At 50.2% G+C, this 25,108-nt stretch overlaps 2 protein-coding genes across 4 annotated transcripts in view; one reads left to right on the forward strand and one right to left on the reverse strand.

The window, feature by feature from the left end:
- Positions 1 to 2,986, forward strand: part of LOC100585796 (zinc finger protein 77) — a 30,339-nt gene extending 27,353 nt beyond the window's left edge. Inside the window, exon 4 of the mRNA XM_030796825.1 lies at positions 2,967 to 2,986. Within this exon, the coding sequence (XP_030652685.1) occupies positions 2,967 to 2,973 (7 nt within the window). The 3' untranslated portion in view covers positions 2,974 to 2,986. The remainder of the gene's footprint in view (positions 1 to 2,966) is intronic.
- On the reverse strand, positions 193 to 23,946 carry LOC100585205 (zinc finger protein 57). Of its 3 annotated transcripts, none has more exons than XM_003277014.4 (4): positions 23,795 to 23,946; positions 2,609 to 2,735; positions 1,980 to 2,151; positions 193 to 1,308 (listed from the first exon to the last, which is right to left on the reverse strand). In XM_003277014.4, exons 1-4 carry the CDS (start codon positions 23,795 to 23,797, stop codon positions 279 to 281), a joined length of 1,332 nt encoding a protein of 443 aa, XP_003277062.2. In that variant the 5' UTR covers positions 23,798 to 23,946; the 3' UTR covers positions 193 to 278. The 3 variants fall into 3 exon arrangements, with proteins under 3 accessions (XP_003277062.2, XP_030652686.1, XP_030652687.1); XM_030796826.1 differs by lacking the exon at positions 23,795 to 23,946 and adding an exon at positions 8,155 to 8,803; XM_030796827.1 differs by lacking the exons at positions 193 to 1,308; positions 23,795 to 23,946 and adding an exon at positions 8,155 to 8,803 and having other exon boundaries at positions 1,869 to 2,151.
- Between the last annotated feature and the right edge of the window lie 1,162 nt (positions 23,947 to 25,108).

The following is a 25,108-nucleotide window of genomic DNA, read 5'->3' on the forward strand; positions in this document are numbered from 1 at the left end:
CTTCAAATCACCATGTGTCTAATACGGTTCAAAGTGAAAATATTTAAGAGATAAAACACTTAACTATTAAAACTTAGGTACTATAGCTGAAAGAGGACTTAAACATTTATGTTTGAAAGAGCTGGAAATTCACGACTAATGGGTCTGTTTTACAGATGAGGTATTGACAAAGACAGTATCATTACTTGTAAGATTTCTCTCCTGGTGTGAATTTTCTGGAGCATTATATATGAATTAATGTGAGGTTACCCCCTGTTACTGAGTTATAGAATTTCTCTTTAGTGTGTGCTCTCACTGGTTTTAGAAAGAATGACTTGGCAACTGAAGGCTTCTGAGTGTGACTGACATTCGTGGGATTTCTGTCCTGTGTGCATCCTCAGATGGTTGCGGAAGGAGGAGGGCCACTTGAAGGACATCCCACATTGTTTACATTTGTGAGGTTTCTCTCCAGTGTGCATCCTCACATGATTATGTAAGGTTGAGGACCAAGTGAAGGTTTTTCCACATTGTTTACACTCATAAGGTTTCTCTCCAGTGTGCGTCCTCAAATGACCTTGGAATGATCTGGAAGAGGTAAAAGCTTTCCCACAGTGTTCACATTTATAGAGTTTCTCCCCAGTGTGGATCCTCATGTGGACTCGCAAGGTTTCAGACCAACTGAATGTTTTCCCACACTGCTTGCATTCATAGGGCTTCTCTCCCGTGTGCGTCTTCTCATGTCTTTGAAAAGCCTGGGGGTAAGTGAAGGCTTTCCCACAGTGTTGACATTTATAGGGCTTCTCTCCAGTGTGTGTTGTCATGTGTCTTTGCAATGTCGAGGGATAAATGAAGGCTCTCCCACATTCCTGACATTTATATGGCCTGTCTTTTGTGTGAGTTCTCACATGTCTAGTGAAGCTTGCGAACCCATTAAACGCCATCCGACACTGCTCGCATTTATAGGTTTTCTCTGCTGTGTGAGTCTTGACGTGGTGAGAGAGGGAACGGGGATGTTGGAAAGTTTGCCCGCATGCTTGACACTTATACGGCTTCTCCTCAGTGTTGGTTCTTCCATGACTGTGTAGGTGTGAGGGACAAATGCAGGCCTGCTTACATGCCTCACACGGAGGCGCTATTCGTCCACAGTGAGACTTGATGTGCCTTTTCAGAGAAGAAAGATGCGTGAAGACTGTCCCACACTTGGTGCATTCATATGGTTTTTCTCCATCAGAAATTTCCTTGCACAGGGTAAGATTTGGCATTTGATGGATGGCTTCTCCATATTGATTACCTTCATTATTTTTACAGAATCTGTCCACCATATGATTTCTGTTAAAAATGAGAAACATTTTTATTTATGGTATGTTTAGTAATGATTTGTTGATATGTATTAACAAGTATTAGAAATACATTTCTAACTACATTTCAGTATACATGAAGTTTTTCTATTCTGAATTGTTTGAAGAGACATTTATTAATGTAGTATTTATTATATATGGGGTTTTCCTGTAATTTCTTTTTATTTATTTATTTCTTTGAGACAGAGTCTCACTCTGTCGCCCAGGCTGGAGTGCAGTGGTGCAATCTCAGCTCACTGCAAGCTCTGCCTCCCAGGTTCACACCATTCTCCTGCCTCTGCCTCACAAGTAGCTGGGACCACAGGTGCCTGCCACCACGCTCAGCTAATTTTTTTGGTATTTTTAGTAGAGACGGGGTTTCACCATGTTAGCCAGGATGGTCTTGCTTTCCTGACCTCGTGATCTGCCTGCCTCAGCCTCCCAAAGTGCTGGGGTTACAGGCGTGAGCCACCATGCCTGGCCCCCTGTAATTATTTCTAACAATTATGTTTCAAATTCTCAATGTCTAAGTCAAATACAAATTTTTTTTGTTGTTAAAATTCTGAGAAATAAACAAATTTGGAGCAATGCTTATATTTGGAGCAATACTTATATATATATTTAATTGCATACAAGGATTTTTCTCTTGTGAGTGTAACTCACCTCAGATTTTTGTGGTGGTCTTTAGTGCCATAGCCTTCACCATTTTTTTCTAAAGTGTAGGCACAGGAATTATTTCCTGTGAAGGTTGGTATTGTCTGTTCCTTAGATTTGTCTTGCCCGTACATATCCTGCTGAGAAACTGACCCATTGGCTTTAAATTGAGTCTCATCATCTGAAACAAAAAAGTAAACAAATCTCATAAGGAATAAGACACTTATTAAGCAAAGGAAGACACTGAGGAGTTTAGCATTTTGAGGACTTCATCAATAACAGACATAAGGGGTGAAAATGTTAGGTATTTCACAAACACAGTAAGTCACAGGTATCTGTGAACCACAGATACAAGGAACACAGAGATCCAGGAACCACTCCTGTGATCCTAAATGACCAATGAAATCTATACCCATACTAATGACACTAAAGGAACTTAAGGTCTTTTAAACCGAGAGAGAAATAACATCTGTTTCACACACGTTTCACTGTCAGGGAATAATGATTAGATTCTAGGTCCACGGTGGCTGTGAACATGTCTGTCTTAGTCCTTTCCCACATTTCAAATCTTGCAACAGAGCTGATGAGAAAGAAGTGAGTTCATTAAAAACCAAGTGAGGGAATGATGTCATCCTTACCTACTGAGGCCAGGTTCCGGAAGGTCTCCAGCATCACATCTCTGTAGAGGTTCCTCTGAGCAGAGTCCAGCAAAGCCCACTCCTCCAGGGTGAAGTCCACAGCCACATCCTCAAAGACCACTGAGTCCTGAGACAAACCACATAGGTGCGCAAGAGGATTGGTGACACTGAAAGTACTGGGGAACTGGACTCAGTTCATAAATTCAAACAAGATTCCGTGGTGTCCCAACACCCCTCTATGATGGGAATGTTAGATCTTCTACTTAATCACTTCCTAATAAACTTCATAGCACCACTAACAGTCTGAACTTACCTCTACCTTTTTACTGTGACTGCTCTTATTTTCCTCTACCAGCAGGGTCTAGAGAGAGATGCTTTTTTTTTTTTTTTTTTTTTTTTTTGACGATGAAGTAACTTTTCCATTTGAAATGCTGCATAACGCAGCAGGCCTCAGTTGCCCAAACGATGCACATTTCATTAGGTCTTTGGGACAAGCCTTCGATCGGCTACTGGAGAGAACCGTAAGTCCTTGGAATCTGCTGCCTGGTAAGGGGATCTCTGTATAGACAGGCCTGAGGCCAGCCAGAGAGTTTCTAACCATGTGACTTAAGAATTCCTGTTTTTGTCGGCCTGGAGCCCTGGGCAACATTGTATCAGTTTTTTCCCCCTTTATTTTCTTAAATTATTTTAAAGGCAACTGTATAAATATGTTTGTAGCCGGGCGCAGTGGCTCACGCCTGTAATCCCAGCACTTTGGGAGGCCGAGGCGGGTGGATCACGAGGTCAGGAGATCGAGACCATCCTGGCTAACAGGTGAAACCCCGTCTCTACTAAAAATACAGAAAAATTAGACGGGCGTAGTGGCGGGCGCCTGTAGTCCCAGCTACTCGGCAGGCTGAGGCAGGAGAATGGCGTGAACCTGGGAGGCGGAGCTTGCAGTGAGCCAAGATCGCGCCACTGCACTCCAGCCTGGGCAACAGAGCGAGACTCCGTCTCAAAAAAAAAAAAAAAAAAAAAAAAAAAAAAGTTTGTAAAGTACTGTTGGATGTATAACACATAAGAATACTTACCTATTTGCTAGTAACAGTACAGAGGAGGTGGGTGGGAGGGAGCAAAGGCATATTTAAGCAAGGGACATGACTATGATGGTAAAGTACTAATTAAAATGCACTGCTTTAGCGTATAATATTCATGGATGTAGTATGTATTAATAATGCCATAAAAGTTGGGGGGGGCAGGAAGGAATAGAGCTACACAGATGCAGCATTTCTGTATCTCACTGGAATCAAGTCATTAATATAAACCTGAAGCTCATCTGATAAGCCTCACATTTATAATACAGTAACCCCTAAAGAAACCAACAAATAGTAAAAAGTTAAACAATTGAAAGGTTTCATTAGAAAATACTTAATGAAAATGAAATTAGTGGCCGAGCACGGTCGCTCATGCCTGTAATCCCAGCACTTTGGGAGGCTGAGGCGGGTGGATCTCCTGAGGTCGGGAGTTTGAGACCAGCCTGACCAACATGGAGAAACCCCCGTCTCTGCTAAAAATACACAATTAGCTGGGCGTGGTGGCACATGACTGTAATCCCAGCTACTCAGGAGGCTGAGGCAGGAGAATCACTTGAACCCAGCAGATGGAGGTTGTGGTGAGCCGAGATGGCATCACTGCTCTCCAGCCTGGGTGACAGAGCGAAACTCCATCTCAAAAAAAAAAAAAAAAAAAAAAAAAAGTAAAGGAGTATAGCAACAAGAAAGACATAAAACCCACAGAAAACAAAAAGATGACAAACATAAGTATGTCCACGTCAATAGTGACACTAACTGGGAAGGAGTTACAGAACCCAATGAAATGGCAGAGGTTGTCAGAATATGGATAACAAACATAATCCAACTATATACGCTGTATAAGACACACACTTTTGATCCAAAGATACAAACAGATTGAAAGTAAAGGAGGGACGTCCGTCCTTCCTTCCCTCTCTCTCTCTCCCCCTCTGCCTCCCTCCCTCCCTTCCTTCCTCTGTTGCCCAGGCTGCAGTACAGTCGGCTCGCTGCAGACTCCCTGCCTCTGGCTCCCGTGATTCTGCTGCCTCGGCCTCCGGGCTGCCTGGGATTGTGGGCGCGCGCCACCACCCCTGCCTGGTTTTTGTCCTTTGGCTGGAGGCGCGGATTCGCCATGTTGGCCAGGCTGGTCTCCAGCTCCTGCTCTCGAGTGGTCTGCCCGCCTCGGCCTCCCGAGGTGCTGGGACTGCAGACGGAGTCTCGCTCACTCGGTGCTCGGTGTTGCACGGGCTGGAGTGCGGTGGTGTGGTCTTGGCTCGCTGCAGCCTCCGCCTCCCAGCTGCCCGCCTTGGCCTCCCAGGGTGCTGGGATTGCAGCCTCTGCCTGGCCGCCACCCCGTCTGGGAGGTGGGGAACGTCTCTACCTCGCCGCCCATCGTCTGGGATGTGAGGAGCGCATCTGCCCAGCCGCCCCATCTAGGATGTGAGGAGTGCCTCTGCCTGGCCGCCACCCCGTCTAGGAAGTGAGGAGCGTCTCTGCCCGGCCGTCCCTTCTGGGAAGTGAGGAGCGCCTCTGCCCGGCCGCCCCGTCTGGGAAGAAGTGAGGAGCGCCTCTGCCCCGCCACCTTGTCTGGGAAGAAGTGAGGAGCGTCTCTGCCCAGCTGCCCATTGTCTGGGAAGTGAGGAGCGCCTCTGCCCGGCCGCCCCGTCTGGGATGTGGGAAGTGCCTCTGCCCGGCCGCCCTGTCTGGGAGCTCTACCACGGAGGCCAGAAGCAATGTGGGGGCTGGACGTGGTGGCTCACGCCTGTAGTCCCAGCACTCCGGGAGGCCGGGGCAGGTTGATCACTTGAGGCTAGGAGTTCGAGACCAGCCTGGCCGACATGGCAAAACATATGAAAAATACAACAGACAGACCGACCAACCAACCCCGCAACAACAAAACAGGTCTACCCTGGAGTCATACTCTAAGTTTTTCTATTTTCCTCCCTTTCTGATCCTTTATCCCACTTTCTTTTTCTTCCTCTTCCTTCTCCTTCTTCTTTGTTAGAGGATTGAGTTATTATCATTGATCCATACAAAGTCCCTCTCTCGTTTATTTTCTTTAATTCCCACCCCCCATTTCTATTCCCCGTCTTCCCATGTGCAACCTTCCTAATATGTTTGACATGCATCTTTTTGTTTGTATGTATTTTTAGAAAATGTTTATTGTTTTGTGTGCAAAAAAAATTAATAAAAATAAAAAATAAATAAAAATTTAAAAAAAAAAAAAAAAAAGTAAAGGATGGGACTGGGTGCAGTGGCTCATGCCTATAATCCCAGCAGTTTGGGAGGCCGAGGTGGGCAGATCACTGGAGGTCAGGAGTTTGAAACCAGCCTGGCCAACATAGTGAAACTGTCTCTACTAAAAATACAAAAATTAGCCTGGCATGGTGGCACATGCCTGTAATCCCAGCTACTCAGGAGGCTGAGGCAGGAGAATCGCTTGACCCAGGAGGTGGAGGTTGCAGTGAGCCAAGATTGCGCTCTCCAGCCTGGGTGACAGAGCAAGACTCAAAAAAATAAATAAAAATAAAAGAAATGGATAATTAAAAATAAAAGTTGGAACATTAATACCCTTTTTTTCTTTTTTAGTTGAACACAGAATCATCAATTACCCCACCTTTTAATGATAGAACATCTAGGTGAAATACAAGGAAATAAAATAATTGAACACTGTAAGTCATTTACACATAACAGACATCTGCAGAACATTCAACCCAACAATAGAAAAACATACATTCTTTTCAAGTGCAGGAAGAACGTCCTGTAAAAGAGACCCTTTGCTAGGCCATAGAAGAAACCTCAACACATTTTAAACAATAGAAATACAAAATATTGGCTGGGCTCAGTGACTCACACCTGTAATCCCAGCATTTTGGGAGACCAAGGCAGATGGATCGCTGGAGCTCAGGTGTTTGAGACCAGCCTGGGCAACACAGACCCGGTCTCTACTAAAAATGCAAAAATTTGCTGGGTATGGTGGCACATACATGTAGTCCCAGCTACTTGGGAGGGTGAGGCACGGGAATTGCTTGAACCCAGGAGACAGAAGTTGCAGTGAGCTCTGATCACACCACTGACAGAGTAAGAGTCAGTTTCCCAAAAAAAAAAAAAAAAAAAAAAAAAAAAAAACCAGAAATAAGTATGTTCTCTGACCACAATGGAAGGAGAAATGAAATTGGAAATGAATACAGAAAATTTTGCAAATTCACTAATATGTGGATATTAACACACTCCTCCATAACTAACGGATCAAAGAGAAATCAAAAGGGAAGTCCTTTGAGATGGATGGAAAATAAAGACATTATATACCAAAACTTATATAAAGGAAATTAATAGCCATAAATACTTGTCCTAAAGAGTGCAAATCAACAACTTAACCTGGTCCACCTTAAGACAATAGGAGAATAAAACTAAACCTAAGCAATTAGGAGTAAGGAAATAATAAATATTACAGGCAAATTAATGGAATAGAGAAAAATCAATGAAACCAAAGCTAGTTGTTTGAAAAAATCAAAACTGATTTAGTGGCCGGGCGTGGTGGCTCACACCTGTAATCCCAGCACTTTAGGAGGCTGAGGTGGGTGGATCACAAGGTCAGCAGTTTGAGACCAGCCTGGCCAATATGGTGAAACCCCATCTCTACTAAAAATACAAAAATCAGCTGGGCATGGTGGCAGATGCCTGTAATCCCAGCTACTCAGGAGGCTGAGGAAGGACCATCACTTGAACCCAGGAGGCAGAGGTTGGCAGTGAGCCGAGATCGCACCATTGCACTCCAGCCTGGGCAACAGAGCAAGACTCAGTCTCAACAACAACAACAAAAAAGTGGGGAAAGGATGTAAACAGACATTTCTCCAATAAAAATAAACATTGTCAGTAATTAGTCATCAAGGAAATGCAAATAAAAACAAAAAGGAGATACCACTTCTCACCCATTAGGATGGGTAAAATAAAAAACTAAAAAGGAAAATAAGTTTTGGCAAGGATGTGGAGAAACAGGAATCTTCACACATTGCTGGTGGGAATGTAAAATGGTACAACCAATTAAGAAAACAGTGTGGCAGTTCCTTTTAAAAGTTAAATGACTTCTAGTTTTTGGTCCAGCATGTAAGGAGCTTGGAAGTTATTACTCCATCGTAACAATCAAAAAGCTGAACAAACTGAAACCTCAACAAGCTCTTCTTCAATCTTTCAGAGAACTGATGTCACAAGGCAGGCTCTGCCCCCTCAAACTGAAGAGAGAGGTGGATACAGAGAATCACAACTTACCAGAACACGCAACCATGAACAGAAGCCTCTGTGGGAACCGTTACTTAGATGGGAAACCCTGAGCTGTAACTGATGAATTCCTGGGGGTACAGCGGGCCCAAGTCTGAGTTAGGAATCTCAGGGGGCCCAGTCTTGTAGAGGAGAAAAATAATGATTTTGAAATAGGCCAGATATTTCTGCTCTTTCTCAACGGGCCCTTCCCTGAAAACTATTTGATCAGAGCCTCACCTGTTGGGGTTTCATCAGAGTCTAAGTGACCTGTGGAAAGAGACGTATCCCTCATCAGCTTCCTCTCTCTATTCATCTTGTCCTACCTAAGTGAGAGGAGAAGGAAGAACTGAGAAGCACTTGTGAAGTTCAGTGTCGCGGGGCACAGGCTCACGAAAAGACAGACCTCATCAAAGGATCAGGGAATCCTTGCCCTCTGCCCACACCTCACCACTGTGTTACTAAAGGTCTATTTACTTCAGTGCCTTTCACCCAGTACATTGCGTCTGGCTTTCCAGAAAGAAATGACAAGGCATACCAAGAGGCAAAAGACACAGCTTGAAGAGATAAAGCAGAACCCCTCAGATACGGCAGGGACGTTGGAAGTATCAGACTGGGAGTTTAAAACAAGTATGATTAACAGGTGAAGTGCTCTAATGGAAAAAGTAGACAACATGCAAAAACAGGCAATACAGGCCGAGAAGTGGGAATCCTAAGCATGAAAAAGCCCTGGGAGAGATTTGAAAAGCACTGTAACAGAAATGGAGAACGACTTTAACGGACACGTGAGTCGACTTGGTGTGGCTGAGGAAAGACTGTGAGCCTGAAGATAGGTAATGAAAACTTCTAGGTTGGGCGCGGTGGCTCATGCCTGGAATCCCAGCATTTTGGGAGGCTGGGGCGGGAGGATTGCTTGAGGCCGGGAGTTCAAGACCAGTCTGGGCAACATAGTGAGACCCTGTCTTTAAAAAGTTTTTTTTGCACTTTGGGAGGCCGAGGCGGGCGGATCACGAGGTCAGGAGATCGAGACCATGGTGAAACCCCATCTCTACTAAAAATACAAAAAATTAGCCAGGCGTGGTGGTGGGCACCTGTAGTCCCAGCTACTCGGAGAGGCTGAGGCAGGAGAATGGCGTGAACCCAGGAGGCGGAGCTTTTTTTTGTTTTTTGTTTTTGAGACAGACTCTCCCTCTGTCGCCCAGGCTGGAGTGCAGTGGCGCGATCTCAGTTCACTGCAACCTCTGCCTCTCGAGTTCAGGCGATTCTCCCGCATCAGCCTCCAGAGTAGCTGGGATTACAGGTGCCCGCCATCATGCCTAGCTAATTTTCTGGTATTTTTTTTTGAGACAGGGTTTCACCACATTGGTCAGGCTGGTCTCGAACTCCTGACCTCAGGTGATCCACCCACCTCGGCCTCCCAAAGTGCTGGGATTACAGACATGAGCCACCGAGCCCGGCCACAAAAAGTTTTTAAAAATAAGCTGAGCTTGGAGGCATGTACCCTGTGGTCCCAGCTACTTGGGAAGCTGAGGTAACAGGATGGCTTGAGCCCAGGAGATTAAGCCTGCAGTGAGACATGATTGTACCACTGCACTCCAACCTGGCTGATAGAGCAAGACCCTGCCAAATAAATAAATAAATCTCTCCAGGGCCATCACTAAAAAAAGGGAAGAGAAGCATACCTGACTTGCTAAGAAAGGAGAAAAAATGGAATCACACAAAACATGCAATTAAAACCAAAAAAGGCAGAAAAAGAGTGGAAGACAAAACAAGGAACAATGAACCAGGGCAACAAAAAAAGAAAACAGTAACGTGGCCGGGCGCGGTGCTCACGCCTGTCACCAGCAGGACATGAACGTGGCCGGGCGCGGTGCTCACGCCTGTCACCCCAGCACTTCGGGAGGCCGAGGCGGGCGGATCACGAGGTCAAGAGATCGAGACCATCCTGGCTAACATGGTGAAACCCCATCTGTACTAAAAATACAAAAAATTAGCTGGGCACAGTGGCGGGCGCCTGTAGTCCCAGCTACTCGGGAGGCTGAGGTAGGAGAATGGCGTGAACCTGGGAGGCGGAGCTTGCAGTGAGCCGAGAATGCACCACTGCACTCCAGCCTGGGCAACAGAGGGAGACTCTGTCTCAAAAAAAGAAAAAAAAAAAAACAGTAACAAATATGGAAGCTATTAATCCAACTATGTCAATAATCTCTTTAAAAGTTGATGGACTACAATTAACAAACAGATTGTCAGGATGGACCAAAAAAACTAGACCCAACTATATGTTGTCTATAATAGTCCCCAACCTGGCTGGCACTGGGACTGGTTTTGTGGAAGACAATTTTTCCACAGATGGATGGGGTGGGGGCTGGATGCTTTCAGGATGGCACCTTGCTGGCATCGGGACTGGTCTTGTGGAAGACAGTTTTCCACAGATGGACGGGGTGGGGGCTGTATGCTTTCAGGATGGCTCAAGCGCTTTCAGGATGGCTCAAGCGCATGGCATTTATTGTGCACTTTATTATTATTACATACCCATCCCAAGGTAGACTCAGTGGGAGTCCTGAGCTTGTTTTCCTGTGACTGGAAAGTCTCATCTGGGGGTGATGGGTGACAGTGACAGATCATCAGGCAGTAGATTCTCATAAGAAGCACGCAACCTAGATCCCTCTCATACGCAGCTCACAATACGGTTCAGGCTCCTATGTGACTCTAATGCCACTACTGATCCGACAGGAGATGGAGCTCAGTTTTGCTTGCTTGCCCGCCACTCACCTCCTACTGTGCGGCCCAGTACTGGTCCATGGCCTGGGGGCTGGGGACCCCTGATCTATAAGAAACCCACTGTAAAGATACATAATAGATTAAAAGTAAGGGGATGGAGAAAGATAAATCATGCTAACACTATTCAAAACAAAGCTGGAGCACATATATTAATTTCAGGCAGAGGAGGTACAAACTGCTAGAACTGTAAGGAAAAAATAGATGAATCCACCATCATAGCTGAAGCCTTAAACGCCTATTAGAAATAGATCAAGCACCTGGGCACGGTAGCTCACGCCTGTAATCCCAGCACTTTGGGAGGCTGAGGCAGGTGGATCACGAGGTCAGGAGATTGAGACCATCCTGGCTAACACGGTGAAACCCCGTCTCTACTAAAAATACAAAAAAATTAGCTGGGCATGGCAGCGAGTACCTGTAGTCCTGGCTGCTGGGGAGGCTGTGGCAGAATGGCATAAACCCAGGAGGCAGAGCTTGCAGTGAGCCGAGATCACGCCACTGCACTCCAGCCTGGGCAACAGAGCAAGACTCTGTCTCAAAAAAAAAAAAAAAAATCAAGTAGGTGGAACATCAATAAGGACAGAGTTGAATTCAACAGCACCCCCAATAAGGAATGTCTGTAGACAACTTCAACAGCAGCAGAAAACACATTCTGGTCAAGCTCACATGGAACACTCCTCAACCTAGACTGTATTTCAGGACATAAAACACCTTAACAAGTTTAAAAGAATATCACATCATATGCTCTTAGACAACATTAGAATTAAATCAGCATTGCCCTAAAATAAAATATTTAGGTATAAATCTAACAAAATGTGTACAAGATCTCTTAGGAAAATTATAAAACTCTGACAGAAGAAAGCAAAGAACTAAGTAAATAGTTATTCCATGTCTCCCTTCCTCCCTTCCTCTCTTTCTCTCTTTTCCCTCTGTGGCCCAGGCTGCATGTAATCTACTCGGCTCGCTGCTACCCCGCACCGCGGACTGCCTGCGACTGCCGGCGCTCGCCAGCCTGCTTTTTCTCCTTTGGCTGCAGGCGTGGTTTCGCCATGTTGGCCACGCTGCTCTCCAGCTCCTGACCCCGAGTGCTCTGCCCGCCTCGGCCTCCCGAGGTGCTGGGACTGCAGACGGAGTATCGCTCACTCGGTGCTCGGTGTGGCCCGGGCTGGAGTGCGGTGGTGTGGTCTTGGCTCGCGGCAGCCTCCGCCTCCCAGCCGCCTGCCTTGGCCTACCAGGGTGCTGGGATTGCAGCCCCTGCCTGGCCGCCGCCCCGTCTGGGAAGTGAGGAGCGCCTCTGCCCGGCCACCCATCGTCTGGGAAGAAGTGAGGAGCGCCTCTGACCGGCCGCCCCGTCTGAGAGGTGAGGAGCGACTCTGCCCGGCCACCCCGTCTGGGAAGTGAGGAGCACCTCTGCCCGGCCACCCATCGTCTGGGAGGTGAGGAGCGCCTCTGCCTGGCCACCCATCGTCTGGGAAGTGAGGAGCGCCTCTGCCCGGCCGCCCCGTCTGGGAAGTGAGGAGCGCCTCTGCCCGGCCGCCCCGTCTGGGAAGAAGTGAGGCGCGCCTCTGCCCGGCTGCCCCGTCTGGGAAGTGAGGAGCGCCTCTGCCCGGCCCCTCCGTCTGGGAGGTCTACCACGGAGGCCAGAAGCAATGTGGGGGCTGGACGTGGTGGCTCACGCCTGTGGTCCCAGCACTCTGGGGGGCCGAGGCGGGTTGATCGCTTCGGGCTAGGAGTTCGAGACCAGTCTGGCCAACATGGCGAAACATATGAAAAATACAACAAACCAACCAACCAACTCAGTGACAACAAAACAGGTCTACCCTGGAGTTATACTCTAATTTTTTCTATTTTCCTCCCTTTCTGATCCTTTATCCCACTTTCTTTTTCTTCCTCTTCCTTCTCCTTCTTCGTGAAATAGAGGATTATTATCACTGATCCATATGAAGTCCCTCTCTCATTTATTTTAATTCCCACTCCCCATTTCTATTCCCCGTCTTCCCATGTGCAACCTTCCTAATATGTTTGATACGCATCTTTTTGTTTGTATGTATTTTTAGAAAATGTTTATTGTTTTTGTGTGCAAAAAAAAATTAATAAAAAAATAGTTATTCCTTCCTTCCTTCCTTCCTTCCTTCCTTTTCTTTCTTTCTTTCTTTCTTCTTGCCTTTCCCTCTGTGGCCCAGACTGCAATCCACTCAGCTCGCTGCTGCCCGCGCCGCGGACTACCTGGGACTGCCGCCGAACGCCACCGCTGCCTGCTTTTTCTCGTTTGGCTGCAGGCGCGCGGTCGCCATGTTGGCCACGCTGCTTGCCAGCTCCTGACGCCGAGTGCTCTGCCCGCCTCAGCCTCCCGAGCCCCTGCCCGGCCACCGCCCCGTCTGGGACGTGGGGAGCGCCTCTGCCCAGCCGCCCCGTCCCGGAAGAAGTGAGGAGCGCCTCTGCCCGGCCGCCCCGTCCGGGAAGAAGTGAGGAGCGCCTCTGCCCGGCCCCCCGTCTGGGAAGAGGTGAGGGGTACCTCTGCCCGGCCGCCCCGTCTGGGAAGTGAGGAGCACCTCCGCCCGGCCGCCCCGTCCGGGAAGTGAGGAGCACCTCTGCCCGGCCGCCCCGTCCGGGAAGTGAGGAGCGCCTCCGCCCGGCCGCCCCGTCCGGGAAGAAGTGAGGAGCGCCTCCGCCCGGCCGCCCCGTCCGGGAAGAAGTGAGGAGCGCCTCCGCCCGGCCGCCCCGTCCGGGAAGAAGTGAGGAGCGCCTCCGCCCGGCCGCCCCGTCCGGGAAGAAGTGAGGAGCGCCTCTGCCCGGCTGCCCCATCTGGGAGGTGAAGAGAACCTCTGCCCGGCCACCCATCGTCTGGGAGGTGAGGAGCGCCTCTGCCCGGCCGCCGCGTCTGGGAAGTGAGGAGCGCCTCTGCCCGGCCGCCCCGTCTGGGAAGTGAGGAGCGCCTCTGCCCGGCCGCCCCGTCTGGGAAGTGAGGAGCGCCTCTGCCCGGCCGTCCCGTCTGGGAAGTGAGGAGCGCCTCTGCCCGGCCACCCACCGTCTGGGAAGTGAGGAGCGCCTCTGCCCGGCCACCCACCGTCTGGGAAGTGAGGAGCGCCTCTGCCCGGCCACCCACCGTCTGGGAAGTGAGGAGCGCCTCTGCCCGGCCACCCACCGTCTGGGAAGTGAGGAGCGCCTCTGCCCGGCCACCCACCGTCTGGGAAGTGAGGAGCGCCTCTGCCCGGCCACCCACCGTCTGGGAAGTGAGGAGCGCCTCTGCCCGGCCACCCACCGTCTGGGAAGTGAGGAGCGCCTCTGCCCGGCCACCCACCGTCTGGGAAGTGAGGAGCGCCTCTGCCCGGCCACCCACCGTCTGGGAAGTGAGGAGCGCCTCTGCCCGGCCACCCACCGTCTGGGAAATGAGGAGCGCCTCTGCCCGGCCGCCCCGTCCGGGAAGAAGTGAGGAGCGCCTCTGCCCGGCCGCCCCGTCTGGGAAGTGAGGAGCGCCTCTGCCCGGCCACCCATCGTCTGGGAAGTGAGGAGCGCCTCTGCCCGGCCGCCCCGTCTGGGAAGTGAGGAGCGCCTCGGCCCGGCCGCCCCGTCTGGGAAGTGAGGAGCGCCTCTGCCCGGCCGCCCCGTCTGGGAAGTGAGGAGCGCCTCTGCCCGGCCACCCATCGTCTGGGAAGTGAGGAGCGCCTCTGCCCGGCCACCCATTGTCTGGGAAGTGAGGGGCGCCTCTGCCCGGCCACCTATCGTCTGGGAAGAAGTGAGGAGCGTCTCTGCCTGGCCGCCCCGTCTGGGAAGTGAGGAGCGCCTCTGCCCGGCCGCCCCGTGTCTGGGAAGAAGTGAGGAGCGCCTCTGCCCGGCCGCTCCGTCTGGGAGGTCTACAATGGAGGCCAGAAGCAATGTGGGGGCTGGACGTGGTGGCTCATGCCTGTGGTCCCGGCACTCTGGGGGGCGAGGCGGGTTGATCACTTCGGGCTAGGAGTTCGAGACCAGTCTGGCCAACTTGGCGAAACATGAAAAATACAACAGACAAACCAACCAACCAACTCAGTGACAACAAAACAGGTCTACCCTGGAGTCATACTCTAATTTTTTCTATTTTCCTCCCTTTCTGATCCTTTATCCCACTTTCTTTTTCTTCCTCTTCCTTCTCCCTCTTCTTTGTCAAATAGAGGATTGAGTTATTATCACTGATCCACATAAAGTCCCTCTCTACCTTATTTTAACTCCCACCCCCCATTTCTATTCCCCGACTTCCCATGTGTAACCTTCCTAATATGTTTGATACGCATCTTTTTGTTTGTATGTATTTTTAGAAAATGTATATTGTTTTTGTGTGCAAAAAAAAATTAAAAAAAAAAAAAGTTATTCCATGTCAATGGTTAAAGACTCAATATCGTCAAGACATCAGTTCCTCCCAACTTGATCTATAGATTCAACACAATCCCAATCAAAATCCCTGCAAGTTATTTGGTGGATATTGACAAACTGATTCTAAAGTTTATATGGAGAGGTAAAAGACTCAACATACTAACACAGTATTGAAGGGGAAGATTAAAGTTGGAGGACTGACACTATTCATTTTCAAGGCTTTCTGGAGAGCCGTAGTCATCAGGAGAGCGTGACATAGAGTAAAGCATGTACAAACAGGCCAGGTGTGGTGGCACAGGCCTGTAATCCCAGCACGTTGGGAGGCTAAGGTGGGAGGATTGCTTGAGCTCAGGAGTTTCAGACCACCCTGGGCAACACAGTGAGGCCCCATTTCTAAAATTAAGAAAAAATTAGCCAGGTGTGGCGGCTAAAGACCTTAAGACAACTCATCTGTGAAGATACACAGATGGCAGATGAGTATATAAAAAATGCTCCCCATCATGTCATCAGGGAAATGCAAATTAAAACAAGATACCGGCGGGGCGGGCAGGCTCACACCTGTCATCTCAGCACTTTGGGAGGCCGAGGCGGGTGGATCACGAGGTTGAGACTATCTTGGCTAACAGGGTGAAACCCCGTCTCTACTAAAAATACAAAAAATTAGCCGGTTGTGGTGGCGGGCGCCTGTAGTCCCAGCTACTCAGGAGGCTGAGGCAGGAGAATGGCGTGAACCCGGGAGGCGGAGCTTGCAGTGAGCCGAGATCACGCCACTGCACTCCAGCTTGGGTGACAGAGCGAGACTCCGTCTCAAAAAAAAAACCGAAAATAAATAAAATCTATTATAAGGAAAAAAAGTTAACATAGTATTATCAAATGGAAATTCCACTCCTAAATATATACTGAAGAAATTTGAAAACATATTTAAAGAAACATTTGTATCCAAATGTTCACAGCAGCACTATTCACAATAGCCAAAAGGTGGAAACAACTCAAAGTTGATCAGCTGATAAAATGTGGTACTGTCCACACGGTAGAGATGACTCAGCCACGTAAGGAATGCGGCTCTGACAGGCTAAAACACGAATGGCCCCTGAAAACCACACATTAGGATTCCATTCATATGAAATGCCAAAAGAACAAAAGACTAAAAAGGAAAAAAAAGAAAACAAACAACATACGAAACGTCAAGAACAGCCAAGTCTCTGGAGACAGAGGCAGATGAGTCATTTCTTAGGGTGGTGGAGGGGTTCCGGGCAATAGTAGAGTGATCACTGAAGGGTCTGGGGGCTTCTTCGTGAGCTGATGGAAATGTCCTCAAGTTGACTGTGGTCTTGGCTGCAGGATTCTGTGATTCTAAAAACCAGTGGCCGGGCCGGGCGCGGTGGCTCACGCTTGTAATCCCAGCACTTTGGGAGGCCGAGGCGGGCGGATCACGAGGTCAGGAGATCGAGACCACGGTGAAACCCCGTCTCTACTAAAAATACAAAAAATTAGCTGGGCGTGGTGGCGGGCGCCTGTAGTCCCAGCTACTCGGAGAGGCTGAGGCAGGAGAATGGCGTGAACCCGGGAGGCGGAGCTTGCAGTGAGCTGAGATTGCGCCATTGCACTCCAGCCTGGGCGACAGAGCGAGACTCCGTCTCAAAAAAAAAAAAAAAAACCAGTGGCCGGGCGCGGTGGCTCATGCCTGTAATCCCAGCACTTTGGGAGGCCGAGGCGGGTGGATCATGAGGTCAGGAGATCGAGATCTTCCTAGCTATCTCTACTGAAAATGCAAAAAATTAGCCGGGCGTGGTGACAGGTGCCCTGTAGTCCCAGCTACTGGGGAGGTGGAACTTGCACACTACTGCACTCCAGCCTGGGCGACAGAGCGAGACTCCGTCTCAAAAAAAAAACAAAAAAAAAAAAAACAATAGGCCGGGCGCGGTGGCTCACGCTTGTAATCCCAGCACTTTGGGAGGCCTGAGGCAGGCGGATCACAAGGTCAGGAGATCGAGACCACGGTGAAACCCCGTCTCTACTAAAAAAACAAAAAAATTAGCCGGGCATGGTGGCGGGCGCCTGTAGTCCCAGCTACTCGGGAGGCTGAGGCAGGAGAATGGCGTGAACCCGGGAGGCGGAGCTTGCAGTGAGCCGAGATTGCGCACTGCACTCCAGCCTGGGGAAAAGCGAGACTCCGTCTCAAAAAAAAAAAAAAAAAAAAAAAAAGAAGAAAAAAAAAAAAAAAAAAAAAGAATGTGAAGTTCACTGTCTTCCTCAAAAACATGATACACAAAATGAAGGTGCCCATGACCTCACCTCCAGTGAACGTTATACTAGTTCCAGCACCACCAGAAAATTATAAAACATAAACTTGTCTTTATGCAAATTTCTAAGAATTATGCACATAAAACCCCAACAGAACAAAGAGATAATCCTAGAAAAAGATTTTTACAAAGATTCCAAGAAATTGCATTATGTTTCTACTTCATAATAGTTGGAAAATTCATTTTTAAAAGCTGATACATACTATGGGAAGATCCAAAGTTAAATAAGTACTTAAGGCTAGTCAAGGATTCCAGTGGAGAAACAAATCTTGATCGGGGCCCTGTGAGGTGGTGTACGCCCGTAATCCCAGCATTTTGGGAGGCCGAGGCAGGAAGACCGCTTGAGGCCAGGAATCTGAGACCACCCTGGGCGACATAAGGAGACACAGTCTACAATGTGTTTTGTTTTTTATTTTTAAAATTAGCCAGGCACGATGGCCTGTGCCTGCAGTCCTAGCTACTAGGGAGGCTGACGCAGCAGGATCACTTGAGCCCAGGAGGTTTAGTGAGCTGTGATCACACCACTGTACTCCAGCCTGGGCAACAGAGTGAGATCCTCTCTTAATGAGACTTTTTAGTACTTAACAAAACTACTTTCCAAACCTAACAGAGAAAAAAAAGTCTAAAAAACGCCAAAACTTTCTGCAGAACAGGGTGAAGGTTACCTACCACACGGCAAGGACTTGAGAGCTGTCAATCTCGCCAGTACGGTATTAGCAGAAGGATGGACAAACGAAGCGATGGAAAAGAATGGATCTCTCTGTGACATAATGATAATGAAGTGTAGGATGGGGGGAAATAATTCCTATGACATTATGAAGTGGAAGAGGGTAGCTGGCCTTGGGGATGAGAGGGTTTTAGATTTTAGAGATTTAATTTGTGCTTTCGGAAGAGCCAGGTGCGGGGACAGGCTCGTGGGCGTGCTGCACAACTTTCCAGGTGGGGCGAGCTGCTGCACCCCATTAGACTCAAGTCCCCACCACTTTGTTCATATTTCTGGTGGTTATTTGAAGCAGCAGCCCAGGGAGGAAGCATCCCTCATTTATCAACACCCATGGCCAGAGCGAGCCTAACACTTTTTAGGTCTGTCTGGGTTTTGGAGAGAATGTATTCCTCACTCACAGGTTTTACTCTGACCCATCTGTGCGATCACAAATCCGCCTAGTTGTGGGACAACAAGAGGTTCTAGATTCTGTGCAAAATGCAATGGCGACAGGATTCCACTGTGCCCCCAGCCTGGACTCCTTCTCTGGAGAGGCTTTCAAAGCCTCCGCTCCAGCCTCAGGGAATCTCAGACCAGTCCCGGTGGCGGTGAATTGGCCATGGGGATCTGATGCAGGACACTGTCCTCCCATGTGGCCTCCACAGCCCACTAGAGATGGAGGCTCCCACGGGCCCTGTGCCTCTCTGCCCGGAGCTGCCCTGATGCCTCTGATGGTGAGACTCAGGGGTCCACAGAACCTCCTTCCTGAAATGGAAATGACACTTACGGCACCGAGGCAAACCTGGGCCCTCTGGCCCATCCCCCGAGGACAGTCTAGTGCACACACAACACGGATGTCCAAATCATTCTAACCACACGCAGCGGACAGTGACTCTCTGGAAACTTCACAGGCAGGACGACGCTCCCTGGTAGCCACGCAGCAGATGACTGTGTGGCTTTGGACTGTTTACTGGCCAGCCAGGGAGGGGCGGTTTCGACAAAGGGACTTCTTGTTGCCTATGGGTAGACCAGCACGGCTGCACACTCAACTCCACAACGACAAAACAGTAATCAACACTGCTAAAATACTTGATCTGAGCCCCACTGGCATATTTTTCTTGCCCTGTCTTCAGTGTTCCAAAGCTCCTTCAGGGCCTGCTTGTCCTTAATAAGATACACTGCTTCGGTGTTAGCCTTTTAAAATTCACACTCAGGGCGGGGCACGATGGCTCGCGCCTTTCCGCCCAGCACTTTGGGAGGCTGAGGCGGGAGGATCGCTTGAGCCCAGGAGTTTGAGACCAGCCTGGGCAACACAGCAAGACCCTAGCTCTATGAAAAAATTTTTTTTAATTAGCTGGGTGTGGTGGCATGAATCTGCAGTCCCAGCTACTCAGGAGGCTGAGGCCGAAGATCACTTGAGCGCAGGAGTTTGAGGCTGCAGTGAGCCATGACTGCATCACTGCACTCCAGCCTGGGCAACAGAGGGATTTTATATCTAATGAAGGATATAAAATAATCATCATGGAACAATTATAAAACACTACTGAGGCCGGGGGCGGTGGCTCACGCCTGTAATCCCAGCACTTTGGGAGGCCGAGGCGGGCAGATCACGAGGTCAGGAGATCGAGACCATCCTGGCTAACACAGTGAAACCCCGTCTCTACTAAAAATTTAAAAATTAACTGGGCATGGTGGCACGTGCCTGTAATCTCAGCTACTCCGGAGACTGAGGCAGAAGAATCGCTTGAACTCAGGAGACGGAGGATACAGTGAGCCAAGATCGCGCCACTGCACTCTAACCGGAGCAACAGAGCAAGACTCCATCTCGAAGGAAGAACAAATAGTAATTAGAGGATGGTATCGGCAGGATGGACAAATAGACCAACAGAAAAGGATGGGAGGCTGTGTTTATGGTGTATGAATATATGACAGAGCAAGCGTTGCGACAATGCTGGAAACGAGGGGCAGTTTAACACCTGCGCAAGGAGAGATGTTATCTGTGGGAGAATAAGGAATGTCCACATCAACTGCAAGTTCAATCATCGGCATAATGCACATCTCACTGTGAATGACAAAAGCAGAACCCATTCAGAAGTTAGTTCTTACAACGTCCAGGCGTGGCAAGTGCTCACATATGCCCACACACAGACGTTAGTAAGCTACAAGGAAGGCCAGGTGCAGTGTGGCTCACACCTGTAATCCCAGCACTTTGGGAGGCTGAGGCAGGTAGAGCACTTGAGGCCACGAGTTTGAGACCAATCTGGCCAACATTATGAAACTCTGTGTCTACTAAAAATATAAACATTAGCCAGGCTTGGTGGCACATGCCTGTAACCACAGCTATTCGGGAGGCTGAGGTAGGAGAATCGCTTGAATCCAGGAGGCGGAGGTTGCAGTGAGCCGAGATGGTGCCACTGCACTCCAGCCTGGGCGACAGAGCAAAACTCTGTCTCGAAACAAACAAACAAACAAAAAACTTTGGCTGGGTGTGGTGGTGCACACCTGTGGTCTCAGCTACTTGGAAAGCTGAGGTGAGAGGATTACTTAAAGCCAGGAGTTTGAGACTGCAGTGAGCCATGATCATACCACTGCACTCCAGCTTGGGCAACAGAAAAAGACCTTGTCTCTAAAAATAAGTACATAAAATAAATGAACACACTTGAATTAACCCAAGCCTGACCAACGCTGGAATAATTGAACTAACTGGGTCACCCACTGTCTCAGACACTGGCATGTGTGCAAAGGAAAGAAACCACAGAAAAGCCTTTCGAGCTGATATTCACGGTGCATTAATGGTAACAGTCACTTATGGTAACAGTCACTTATTGAAATTTCAGGCCAGGTGCAATGGCCCATGCTTGTAATCCCAGCACTTTGGGAGGCCAAGGAGGGCAGATCGCTTGAGTCCAGGAGTTCAAGACTAGCCTGGGGCAACAGCGAGGCCCCCGTCTCTACAAAAAAATATAAAAATTAGCCAGGAATGGTGGCGTGCACGCACCATTGGTGGTGAGCTATGCTCATGCCACTGCACTCCAGCATGGGCAAAGAGTAAGACCCTGCCTGCAAAAAAAAAAAATTTCAAAGGAGGCAAAATTAAAACTCTGTATGGTGATAAATAATAAATGGTAAAGGTAGAGAGAATAAAAAAAAAATCAGGACAGTGGTTACCCTGGGGGCAGAACAGAGATGAGCGCTGGGAGCAGCACAAAGGTGTTGAAGAGAGGCTGAAGGCCTATTTATGCGGGCAGTAAGGCCACTGGTATTTATATTAAAACTTAATCCAGGCCGGGTGCGGTGGCTCACGCCTGAAATCCCAGCACTTTGGGAGGCGGAGGAGGGTGGATCACTGAAGGTCAGGAGTTGAGACCAGCCTGGCCAACATGGTGAAACCCCGTCTCTACTAAAAATATAAAAATTAGCCGGTCGTGGTGGCAGGTGCCTGTAATCCCAGCTACTTGGGAGGCCCAGGCAGGAGAATTGCTTGAACCCGGGAGGCGGAGGTTACAATGTGTGGAGATCATGCCACTGTACTCCAGCCTGGGAGACACAGCTGTCTCAAAAAAAGAAAAAAAAAAACACTTCATGCATAAACTAAACCAGCTGCTTAGAAACTGCTCCAAGACAACCACAGGTGCAATCTCAGAAAGGCTAAAACGCCCACAAGCACATCTCCAGGACAATCGTCTTTCCAATGCTCAGCAGCCTCAATCAGCATGAACAGTTCCCGCTGTGGCTGTTCTACGAGGCAGGAGGTCTGAGCAGGGGGAGGCTGCCTAGCCAGACCCCGCTGCACCCTCAGCGGCCTCCCGTGCAGGCTCAACTGTGGGCTCAGCTGGAGTCACTGGTCTTGGGGCTCGCCTCCCTGCTCCAGGTGCTACACTTTAAATGCCACAAAGACCCTCATCCCCTAGAGTGAGAATGCAGCAGAATCACTGCTTCCACCCCGTGTGTAAGTAGGGGAAGGGAGTTCCAAGGCAGTCTTTATGACTTTACATGGCCAGAAACTGCTTTTCCTAGTCAGCAAACATGATGCGTCAGTGAAGCAATACTCTTGGTGACAAACTGGAAATTAACCAGAATGGAACACGCCTCAGTTGTACAGGTTTTTGCAGAATGTGCATTAATCTCACGTCTAGCTGAACTGAAATGGAACACGACCACGCGCTGTTGCAAACTCTGCACCTTGTATGGAAGAATAACTACTATTATTTTTTGTCTGACTGCTTGGCATTTGAAAAACTACTATTTTTATGAACATTTTAATCCATCTCTAGCTGTTATAAGATGTGGAACTGCGCACCCTTTCTCTACAATTCTGGTGGGAGAGAGAATATTCCTGATAGACTTCCTTAAGCCATTCTTAGCCTGCACCCCAGAATAAACAGGCGTTATCCTGACGGACCAGCAGGCAGAAAACAGACTTGAACATTTTCCTATTGTCACTAAGGAGAAGAAAAAAGGCAAACAGGAGACAGTATATTTACTGAAACCAGCTGCCTGAATAAAGATTTCAGGGCATTAGTGATACCCTGCAACAAAACCCCCAGGGCAGGTCACTCCCACCGCCGAGGTCATCCCCCAAACTGTCTCCGACCCCCGGACCGTCCCTTGCTGTCCCAAGCTGTCTCCTGTAAGGTGCTCTGAGCTGGCCGCACCATGGTCAAGCCCCCCGCCCTTGTGATAATGTACTCTGTGATATTCCCCCGCCCTTGTGAATGTCTTTTCTAGGATACGTCCTCCTCGCCCTTGTGAATGTACCCCGCCCTTGTGACAATACGCGCTGGCGCCCTTGTCACAATACACGCTGGCGCCCTTGTGAAGGTACTCTGTAATATTCCTCCCAGCCCTTGTGACAATATATCCCCCACGCCCTTGTGAGTGTACTTTGAAACATCGTCCCCGCCCTTGAGAATATACTTTGTAACACCCACCAACTGTCCTCAAAAAAACCGCTCCTAACTGCCATGCCTATCCCAAACCTGAAAGGACTAATGATTGCCGGGCGCAGTGGCTCACGCCTGTAATCCCAGCACTTTGGGAGGCCGAGGCGGGCGGATCACAAGGTCAGGAGATCGAGACCATCCTGGCCAACATGGTGAAACCCTGTCTCTACTAAAAACACAAAAATTAGCCAGGCGTGGTGGCGAGCTCCTGTAATCTCAGCTACTCGGGAGGCTGAGGCAGGAGAATCGCTTGAACCCGGGAGGCGGAGGTTGCAGTGAGCCGAGATCGCGCCATTGCACTCGAGCCTGGTGACAGAGTGAGACTCCGTCTCAAAAAAAAAACCAAAAACCAATAATAATCCCATCACCCTTTGCTGACTCCTTTCTCGGACTCACTTGCACCCAAGTGAGTAAACAGCCTTGTGGCTCAAACTAAGCCTGCTCAGGTGATCTCTTACACGGACACGCGTAACATCCCCAACCTGCTGACCGTCGCTTGCCGTCCCCCCGAAACTGGTCCCTGACCCCCGACCGCCCCTACCATCCCCACAAACTACCTCCAGCCCCCCTCCTGCCCAGGACTCCCCCTAAATTACCCCCCAGCTCCTGGCCGCCCCTTTCGTCCCCGCAAACTGCCCCCAGCCCTCCAGCCCGGCCGCTGTGATGGCGTCCCCGGGTCCCAGGCGCTAGTCCTGCGCCGCCCCGCGCGTCCCTCAGCCAAGCCCGGGCGCAGACTTCGGCGGACTCTGGTTCCAGCCGGTTCCCGTAGCTCCGACCGTCCCCCGGCTCGGCTCCTGCCCCGCACTCACCATGTCTCGCCTGCTCCTGGGGTCTCCAAGGCGAACTCCCCGTGGCCTCGCAGCCGGCGCAGATGAAAGTTACAGATACTCCCGGGCCGCTCGGGGTAGGCGGGGCACGCGCGGCAGGGAGGACCAAACGTCCCGCCCTCGGGGGCGTCGGAGCGCAGGAAGCGGCGCCCCTGATTGGACATTTTCTAAGTCCCCGCCCTTTCAACGCTCTGAGTGGACAGCGTTTTGGACACGCCCCCTTCACCCCTGGGGCCTTCGATTGGACACTACTCCAAACCTGCAATCCGCTTCCTGGTGCCCGCCCCGTGCCTTGAACGGACAGCTGTCCGGACCCGCCCCCGGAGCGCCTGATTGGAAGATAACTTCCGCGCCGCCCCGCCTCCTGTTGCCTGAGTGACCGGCGCGTAGCCAACGGCTAGTGGCTGACCCGCCAGCCGTGGACTCTCGCGTTTGCGCGAACTCGCTCTGGCCCGGGGCGTGCCCAGCCTCTCCCCGCAGCTCGGCCGCCCTTCCGGCGTCCTTCTCCCGAACGGGCACGAGAAGTCCAGACTCAGTTTCCCCACGGAGCAGCCCGAGTGCTGGGTGGAGGGGAGGGGCGAGCGGGCGGCCTGGGTCGCGTGGGGCTGAGCCCTTCGTGGGGCGGTGTCCTCAGCCGTGACGTCACCGCGCTGCCCCGCGTGGGCGCGGACCCCATGGAGGCCCGGCTCCGTGCTGGAGCACGTGCTGTCAGTGTCCTGATTTTTTTTGAGACAGAGTCTCGCTCTGTCGCCCAGGCTGGAGTGCAGTGGCGCCATCTCCGCTCACTGCAAGCTCCGCCTCCCGGGTTCACGCCATTCTCCTGCCTCAGCCTCCCGAGTAGCTGGGACTACAGGCGCCCGCCACCATGCCCGGCTAATTTTTTTGTATTTTTAGTAGAGACGGGGTTTCACCGTGTTAGCCAGGATGGTCTCGATCTCTTGACCTCGTGATCGGCCCGCCTCGGCCTCCCAAAGTGCTGCGATTACAGGCGTGAGCCACCGCGCCCGACCAGTGTCCTGATTTTTTTTACCCAAACGTTTCCCAGTCTCCTGTCCTTCCCACAGGCCCCTGCACTTTGGCTCGCCCCCCACATCCGAGCCTGCACTAAAATAAGGACCAAACCTCGAGTCACCTGATCCCGAAAATGGGCTGACCCCGGGGAGCCCCTATCCTGTGTGGCCTCGCTGGATTTGTTTTTGTTGGACATTGTGTTTTGTTTTATTTATGTATCTATTTTGAGGCGGAGTCTCGCACTGTCGCCCCGGCTGGAGTGCAGTGGCCTGATCTCGGCTCACT

Source organism: Nomascus leucogenys, chromosome 17, assembly GCF_006542625.1.
Source record: "Nomascus leucogenys isolate Asia chromosome 17, Asia_NLE_v1, whole genome shotgun sequence".
Lineage (NCBI taxonomy): Eukaryota > Metazoa > Chordata > Mammalia > Primates > Hylobatidae > Nomascus > Nomascus leucogenys.

Excerpts from the sequence above, each read along its gene's own strand:
- LOC100585205 (XM_030796826.1), bottom strand. Across the intron at positions 2,152-2,608 it reads CCGGAACCTGGCCTCAGTAG|ATGATGAGACTCAATTTAAA; the intron begins GTAAGGATGACA and ends TTTTTGTTTCAG. Across the intron at positions 1,309-1,979 it reads GACCACCACAAAAATCTGAG|AAATCATATGGTGGACAGAT; the intron begins GTGAGTTACACT and ends CATTTTTAACAG.